We start from the raw sequence: 8,840 nt of genomic DNA on the forward strand, positions 1-8,840 counted from the left end.
CCGTTACAACTGCCGTGGAATTAGGGTTAATGTAAAGGGAAGATTTATTCCTTCCCTAGAGTCATTATCTTAGCTATTTCCTAACTAAAATTCACCTCTTCCTTTTTTAGAAATTGTTTTTAATTTTGTGAAATAAAGCAGTTAACTGTGTTTCTTTTTTCTTTAGTTGCTTTCAGAATAATGTAGAAATCCATGTTGCACATATTCAGAGCGGCCTGAGCCAGATGGGAAACTTACATGCCTTTGCAGCAAATAACACCAACAGAGACTGAGTACATTTAATTATTCCAACTGCATAGGACATTGTGTTTGAGAAGTTCTTTTCCTTTATATAGGCTTCCAACACCAAATAACCTAACTCCTGGAAAACAAGGGAAATTTAAATCTCCAAATAAGGCATTTTAATATACTGTACTGCTTCTTAAACCAGCATTGCTAACCAGCATTATATTTATTTTTCTTTTATTATTCAGCTGCAGTAGCATTGCTTGTGTTACATATGATTATTAGCAAGTATTTTTAAACTGAAAATGTCTGAACATAATATAATTTCATGGAAGAATATGTTGACCATTTTTTTTTAATGTGCATGAATTCAACCCAACACATGCAGACAAATGCAGTGAAGAACATGAAGAAACATGGTCTTTTTGTACATATGAGAGGCAATGTGGAAATTCCATCTAGAAAATGACAACTCTGGTTCATTTAGTTGATCATCATCTCAGTCTTCAAAAGATAACATCATGAGATATGGGAAGTCCTATTTTGAAGGAAGGCACTGGAATATAGATGGGAAATATGAACTTTACAAGTATATATGCTATATACTTGAAATGTGACATGGATCTGTAGATCATTTTATAATAAATATTTTAATTTATCATAATTTATAAAAGAAACCTTTGTTTTATCTGTTGAAAGGAAATTAAGGAGCAGGAAAAAACATTACTTGCAAAATGCTAAATTTCAGCAAGTGGATTTGGCATGTCTTTTCCCTTCAATTCAGGGCAAAAAGTGCTATTGTTATGAGATTTATTTAAAAAAAAAAACTAATAACACACTATTTTCATATTTTTTTGTTTATTTGCACAACTTTCGAACCAGGTTGCTGGTTAAAATCCAACAGTACACAATTTATAAAGTAAAAAGATTTTATATAAGGAAAACAAGTAAAATAACCAGTGCTGTGAAATGCAGAAAAAAGGTTTGTATTTGGTTGTGGTTTTGTTTTTAGGTTTTTTTTTTTTTTTTTTAAGTTTTTTTGTTTGTTTGTTTGTTTAAGGAGAACCCTGCCTAAAAGGTTACTCTTGTAAAAAGTGTGTGTTTGGAATTTTCTTTGTTTTAATATAGAATATTATAAAGTCAAAATATAATAAATTGTTTTCAGATTTGGAGTTTAAGACATAGCTGTAGAAATGGCTTTGATTCTTTTAGATGTCTCATAAAATGAGGCTTTTTATATGTTAATGTATAATAAAACTGAAACAAGATTATTTTCCATTTGAAATTTTTGTATAGTTTAAAAATGCTTCCATATTCTCTGTTGATATTGTGCCACTGCAAAACTTTAGTGCAGAGTTTATATTTAGCTAAACTGTTATGTTAATTAAGAAATGCATAAATCTTTTATTCTTAATATTTCTAATTCTAAATAAATTGATCTATGAAAATTAATATTGTCTACATTTTCATTTAATTAATATAAGTTGATAAGTATTCCTCTATTTAAGAAATTTTAAAGAACTGTAATTTCTACTTTATTCTTAGGGGAAACAGTACCTATTAATTACCAAGTCATTCTGAATTACAATATCCTCCAATGTAAGTTACTTGGCTTGCTATAAACATCTTGAAAGGTTGATTTTAATATATTCTGCCTAGAATTAGGTAAGCATTTTTTTACTTTTTTTAATTTAAATTTTACATTAAGGCTTATCACACTTAAAGTATACCTCATTTTGCACACATTTAATTTAGCACTATCCTTGTCTTTTAGTGCCATCATGTGTTGATGGCAGGAACTGCATGTAAGGATAAGGATATCTGAATTTTATTTCTGTTTAGGAGAGAAGAAATCAATGTAATTCAAAGTAGTCATTTGGGGTCCGCTGTACATTAACTTGGAAGATGCTGCCACTGCTTAGCACATTTTTAGAGCTCTAAAGAAATCTGTCAAAGCCAGATTGAGCTAAGAAGCAAGCACATCATGTGTTAGGTAGATTTGGTTCTGAATTGCTTTAAATTAGTTTAAAAATCATATTCGCTTACTACCATTGAAAACCTACCAAAAGATCTGCCCATTAAGTTTTTTGTCTTGAATTCATGCACCTTTCTCCATCTTCATTGTTACTATTCTCAACCCAGGTGCCATCGTCACTAGCCTGGCACACTGCAATCATCTACTAACTTATCCCCAGCATCCACACAGCCCTCCTCAAACATAGCCATCATAAGTGATATTTTTTAAATGCAGAATTGATCATTTATCCCCATCTAAAGTCTTTTGGCTCTCAGGACAAATTCCGAACTCTCTTACAAGGCCTACCAAGCCACACACGGTCTGGCCTTCCCTACCAACCTCTCCCTCCTGCTCCGTACTCCACAGGGCCTTTGCCCGTGTAGTGTCCTCTGCGTTCCCTCTCCGTGTCACCTTGGTAACTCCTCATCATCCTACAGATCTTACCTTCAGCATCGTGTTTTCAGAGCTTGACTACAGCACGTCATCTCCAGTTGCTCATGTACCTCTCCTTTCGGCACTGTCACGTTTGCAATTTTATATTTCTTGTTTTGTGTCCGTACTGCCTTCTTTGCTCAATGAGGGGAAGGACAGTTTCTGGTTTTCTCACCATTTTATTTCCAGGTCCTGATAAAGTAGCTGGTCATAGGCACCCAATGAACAAATAAGAGTTTCAAAAGCGTTTTTAGCAATATTAGTGCCACTGGAATAAAAGTATGGTCTTCCATGATGATCACTTTGAAAGATGAGACTGTACTCACTTGGATGTAGAAATTCTGACTAGGGAGTTGCCTTTAAACCTGTCGTGTTATCATCAGTCCAGACTAAAAAGGCCAGGCTAGCCCAGTATAGGAGGCATTATGCGGTGGTGGATAAATGGCTGGGCTGAGTTAGTACTAGGTTGGAGTCCTGGTTGTCATTTATTAGCTGTGTGATTGTGAACCACTACTGAAGTTTCTTGATCTTTAAAACAATAATAGTCCCCACTTTATATGGCAGTTGTGAGGACTAAACATACAATGCCTGTAACACATTTAGCAGTTAGGGCCTTTTAAGAATTTGAGAGAGGTATAGACTACTGTTCTTAGAAGATCCTGCAACTTTGAAAAATAAAAAAGGCGACAAGAATTAAATATTTGTGGATTTTTAAATTGTTCCTTGGGAAAAACAATATAACACAATAGAAATGCAGTCATACAATTAATAAGCTAGTTACAAGATTTACTTTTAAATGTGATCCTTAGTGGACTGTAAGTTTAAAGTGTTATATGTCTTTTACTCTTTTGAATTTATTTGTATCATCTCCTTTGGACATGTCACAAGTCTGAATGCAAAGGAAGCTCTCTGTGAGACCTCCTGGCCACCCCCACAAACCCTGAGCACAATGTTTGGCACATAGTAAGTATTTAAAATAATAATAGCTACATTTGTCATCTCATTTTTGGTTTCGGACAGTTTTCAAGGGTTTAGAAATCAAGTCTGCTACTAAAGCATGAACTGTGTCCTGGTGGCTTTTAGTAGTGGATTTGCTATTCTGAAAAGTGCAAGCCATTTGAGTAACACCTCTACGAAAATTAGGGCAGCTAGCATGTATGATCTCTATGACATTCAACATAGCCCATCCTCTCCCAGTAACCATCAAACATGAGTCCTGGGCCTAGCCAGGGCTTCTCAGGAACCTTCCCCACAGCACCGTTTACAAAGAAACCTCACCCCTGGTTACCTCACACAGCTTCCTTTGGCCCTCAAAAGTTTAAAAGCCGTCAAAATATCAAAATAACTTATTTCTGGCTAACTTAGAAACAGCAATTCACATACATTCTTAATGTATAAATTGGGAAAAAGAAGTCTCCCAAAGCCAAAAGACTGTGACTAAACTTCGAACAAGCCAAAGATATGCTTTTAACCAAGTTGAATTTCTCAGCACAGTGACCTGCTGATAAAAATTACTGACTATAAATGACATTTGCAAACTTTTTTCTTTTAGAAATGTTTTTCATGGCCACATAATGGGCACTGAGCAATTGTGGAGCAAAGCACGATACTAAGTGCTGTCTAACAGACAATTCACTTAAATAGAATTACAGTGAAACATTTGTGGAAAACATTTAATAATTCACTAAAGTTGGACAGAAGTACAGCAACAAGTGCTAAGGGTAATGTTGGAGTGATTGTGAAGTAACAGATACAAAATCAGGATTAGACAAAGTTTCAGACTTCAGCAAGAAGCGGGTCTCCAGTGTTTTGAAAGAGAGAGGTATTTGGTTGGTTCTAAAACTGAAATGAATGACCTTGAGACTGAGGCATAACTTGTGGATGAGTGATCTTAAGAAGATCTGCATAACCACCCTGTAGGCTGTAGATGTCAGTTACCTGGGAGGGTAACCGAAAGGTTTATATAATTTGGTAGCCAGAGTAATTTCTTAAAAGTTGAGAAGCTAGAAGCAGAGAGCCCTCGAAATAACCTGGATGCAGAGTCACTGGAACTAGTACTGAGTTGATAACAGTACTAGTTTTAATAAGATTTCCTACTAAAAAGTAGTAAATCTTGGTGACAGGCTGAGGATTGAAGGAGCTGGGTTAGAGTTTAAGGTTGTAAGCCTTGGAGGAAGCATGAGAAGACGGCAGCTGTCAAGCACAAGGGGAAACTGGGTCAAGCTGAGAAGTTCTTGTGAAGATAATGAGTTCTGAAAAACGAGTCTGAAAAATAAGAACAGGACTGGCAAGAAGGAGCAGGGATGGAGACCAAACTGGATGTGCAGATTTGGAGATGGCACAGGTAAATATGAATGCCAGTACTCCTAGGGGCGTGTGCTACAGAGTAAGAGCTGGGCTTGGGTAAAGGTTCACAAGGGAGGAAGCTTCACAGGGGAGAGATGACCGTCAAAACCATCATCAAAGTTAACATGGATGTGTCCTTAAAATGGAAACCAGAAAGACAGTATTCTTATGTGTCTCTCCCTGGCTGTCAGTCATGGCTCCTCTGAGCTTATCTGGAATTCTAGAATCCTCAAGAGTTACCAAAGGCAGAAAAGATGTGTTCCTCCCATGAGTCCAGCTTTGAAACAATGTCTTCAGTGAGAGGAGAATAGGTTTCAAAATTCTGACCTTGGGAGCTAGGGTCAGAGCTGCCCACTCCAACCCTGTTGGGATCTGGCAGGCAGTTCACATCTACCTCAAGAGGCAGCAAGGGCTTCAGACATTTCCCTTCGGTTCCGTGAGCCTCCGGATGGAGGAGGAGCGCCGGCCTGGCTGAAGGCTGAAAGGACTTCCCGCTCTGACGCCGCGACTTGGCACGCCTGTTCTGGAACCACACCTGGAAGCAGGGACAGAAAAGCTGCTTTTGGTTAGTCTTTATGACTGTTACCTTCACAGTTCATACGAAGTTCCAGTTTAACATACCCTGCCTCCCTGCTCCAGACAGAACCGTTTAATTTTCAGAAAGCACTTGGGCCAACGGTTAGAAGTGCAGAGCACCTGGCGTTCTCTGCCTCACCATTCCCAGCTGCAAAACTGGAATAATGCCTCATTCCGCCTAAGCGTATAGGGACTTTTGTGATAAAAAATGGGATCGCAGAAATAGAAACTTTCGATTTGAGAGGAAATGTTACTATGCTTAAAGATGATAGGTATTAGAATAATTTAGAAAAATGGTTTTTAAAAGTACGTATACTCACTCCCTTGTCGAACTAACCAAGCAGGTATTTTGCTTAACGGATTTTACTCCCATCGACAATTTTTTTTGTTTGTTTGTTTTTTTGTTTTTTTGCTATTTCCCAAGCATTGCTGAAGGTGTCCTGCTGAGGAAGCCTCTGTGCCAGCTGTTAAAACTGACATGTATTCCACCAGGGATGCAGAAAAACAAGTCCACTCTCTCCCACGGTTCAAATGAGGCTCTACTTAAAACCGAGCTTGGACTCAGACCAGGGAGCTACAGACTAACAGCCCCAGGGGTAACTTGGTGAGCCATTCCCGTGTTCTGTCAGCTACCATCTACCAGGGGAAACCCTAACTGTGCCTCCTGTCTCTTCCTGGATAAGGAAAAAATGTGAAAATACACTCATCACCTTCTGGCTGAGGATTTACTTTCTGACCATTTCAAGGAACCAGCCAGCCTTCTCGGAGACGCCCTTCTACTTAACGAGACCAAGCTATTTAATTTAAAAAGCCCGATGCAGTAGGTACTGATATTGTCCCTATTTTACAGCCTGGGACACTGAGGCTCAATTTGCTGAAGGTCAAGTCAGTGGGCGCCAGGCTGCTGCCCTGGGAATCCTGGCTGCTAACGCCGGCGCCTCCACTAGGGGCGCATCGGCGATCGCGCGGGGCTGCGGCGGACCGCTCACCTGGATCCTGGACTCGGGGAGCAGGGTAAGCGCGGCCAAGCGCTCGCGCAGGTGGATGTCGGGGTACATGGTCCGGCGGAAGACGAGCTCCAACAGCTGCAGCTGCTCCGGGCTGAACGACGTGCGCTTGCGGCGCTGCGACGCAGACGGGGCGGCCGCGCCTTTGGGGGGCGCAGGCGGGTCCAGGCTGGCGGGGGGTGTCGGGGCTGGCCCGGGGCCCCTTCCGAGGAAGCCGGCGAAGGTGGCCGAGGCGCCACACTCCGGGCTGGGGCCTGAGGAGTTCGTGGGGAGCAGGGTGGCGGCGGGGCTCGGGGGCGGCAGGAGCGCCCCTCCTGCGTGCACTGGCGGGTACACGGGGAACACGGCCCTGTCCCCGAACTCGAGCTGGCGGGACCCTGCTGCGGCCATCGCTACCCAACCCCAGTGCGCCACCGGGAGGGGCACGGACTCGAGTTATACGGACCCCCGGGCCGAGGGAGGGGGCCCGGGGTGACGGCGCGATCAAAGGGTTGGACAAGGGGAGGCCCGTGGCTCTTCGGGGTGCGAGCCCGCCCCCGCCCCGCCAGACGCCGGTGGGGAATAATCGCTTCCGCTGACCGTGGGATGCAGGGAGCGAGGCGTGAACTTGGGACCAGGCCCCCTCCCGCCCCCTCCTCTGTCCATCCGCCCCGCCAGCGCCGCCAGCCCTGCCACTGCAATCCACATCCCCTAGATGCTCGGGGAGGGGAGGCTAGAGGGCCCCGGTGCGTGGGTGGGGTGAGGGCACAGCCACCGCTACCCGCCCCTCGGGTCAGGTCACCCACTCGGCGCGGGCCGGCCTATCTCTAGCCCCAGCTCGCCTTGCCCGCTGTCTCGACTGTTGTCATCAAAGGTATTTATTTACGCCCCCTGCTATGTGCTAGACCCTGTACCAGGTTGGTCAAACAGCCCAGCCCCTGACCTCCGCAAGCCTCCCTAACACATCCTGAATCAGAAGGAGGGGGTGCAGATAAAGGGACCTCAAAGGGGGACAGTATATTCACCAAGAGGAAGGGGCGTGGGAGCGCCCGAACCTTTTGTCTGGACTCCACTGTGGTCCTCGGAGTAAGGGCACCCTAAGCACGCAGTGTTGAAAATGTGCCCACGCGTGATTTGGCCTTTCTGGAGATACCCAGCGATGCTCAAGGCGCATCCAGCTGGAAGCGAGGACGTAAAGGGACTCCGTGAAGTTTCCATTCCCTCTTGCCTCTGACCTTTGGGCCTCGTTGAAGGGTCATATTTTGGCCTGATGTGTACTGTGGTTATGGTGTATGTATCAGCTTCCTCTCCTGGACTATAAAGTCTTAGGAACCCATTTTTCTCATTCAAGTCAATGGAGCATCTACTTGTACATTTGTTATGCAGCAGGCACCATGCTAGACGCCCCCTCAACCTCTGTTGAATTGGCGTCACTGAATTCACTTGCTAGAAAGAGAAACGCACGGTCCAGTATGAGAGCTGCTTCCCCGCAGTGGGGTCCTCAGAGGAGGAGCCCAGAGGCCAGGTCTTCTTGCTCCCAGGACCTAAGCGCAGACATCACTAGGACCATTCATCTGTGACTCAAAGGGGGCTCTCGGTAGGGAGGGTCTTTCAGGGTCCCTGTCCTGTCGCCATCCCTTCTGGAATGCTACAAGACAACCTCAAGAAGAGCTTGGATATTTTCATTCTGAATGGACTTTGCAGCTGTCAAAGTAGGAAGAATTCGTGGGGCTGCTGGAGAAGTTCTGTGCTTAATTCTCTCCTGGTAGGATGGGGGTGTTGGGACTGTGTCCCAGTCCCCTGCACAACCCCAAGGCTCTCAGAAGCAGCCTGACAATATTCGTTGCCTTCTCCTCCAGCTACCCCTACCCCTGACAGACAGCTCTTTCTGTTTCTTCCCCCACCCCTCCTCCCATCCTTTCTAATTCCCATGCCTGGTCGTTGAGGTTTTCAGGCAGAGGGTATGTGAGATGGGAGAGCAGGCCCTCTATTTTTCTGAGTTCATTCATTCTTTCATTAATTCAAAAGGCATTTCTGAAGTGTCGCCGTGCTAGGCCATGCTTTATGCGTGTTCCTATGAAGTAGGTATTCCTGTCCCATTTTATAGATCAGGAAATACTCCACCATCCTAGATGGGTCCAAATTACTCCAAAGCCGTTGTGCCAGGTGGGCCCGCAAAGTTGGCTCTGTGCTCACTGCTGAGTTCCCTGCCACCTCAGGAGGAAGGCAAAGCCCCTACTCTGCTCCAGTCCAGGGCG

General features: G+C 43.9%; 2 protein-coding genes across 2 annotated transcripts in view; one reads left to right on the forward strand and one right to left on the reverse strand.

Moving 5' to 3' along the window:
- LIN9 (lin-9 DREAM MuvB core complex component) overlaps positions 1–1,126 on the forward strand; it is a 43,323-nt gene extending 42,197 nt beyond the window's left edge. Inside the window, exon 15 of the mRNA XM_015591262.2 lies at positions 167–1,126. Within this exon, the coding sequence (XP_015446748.1) occupies positions 167–272 (106 nt within the window). The 3' untranslated portion in view covers positions 273–1,126. The remainder of the gene's footprint in view (positions 1–166) is intronic.
- Positions 1,127–5,249: 4,123 nt separating this feature from the next.
- Positions 5,250–7,716, reverse strand: MIXL1 (Mix paired-like homeobox). The gene is made up of 2 exons (XM_006914296.3): positions 6,586–7,716; positions 5,250–5,555 (listed from the first exon to the last, which is right to left on the reverse strand). Exons 1-2 carry the CDS (start codon positions 6,991–6,993, stop codon positions 5,250–5,252), a joined length of 714 nt encoding a protein of 237 aa, XP_006914358.1. The 5' UTR covers positions 6,994–7,716.
- Positions 7,717–8,840: the final 1,124 nt, after the last annotated feature.

This window comes from Pteropus alecto, unplaced genomic scaffold (assembly GCF_000325575.1).
Source record: "Pteropus alecto unplaced genomic scaffold, ASM32557v1 scaffold115, whole genome shotgun sequence".
Classification (NCBI taxonomy): domain Eukaryota; kingdom Metazoa; phylum Chordata; class Mammalia; order Chiroptera; family Pteropodidae; genus Pteropus; species Pteropus alecto.

What these genes read in the sequence shown, in the direction of transcription:
- MIXL1 (XM_006914296.3), bottom strand. Translation starts at nt 6,993, where the DNA reads ATGGCCGCAGCAGGGTCCCGCCAGCTCGAGTTCGGGGACAGGGCCGTG. An exon ending in TCCCCGAGTCCAGGATCCAG is followed by an intron (nt 5,556 to 6,585) that starts GTGAGCGGTCCG and finishes CCCTGCTTCCAG; the next exon opens with GTGTGGTTCCAGAACAGGCG.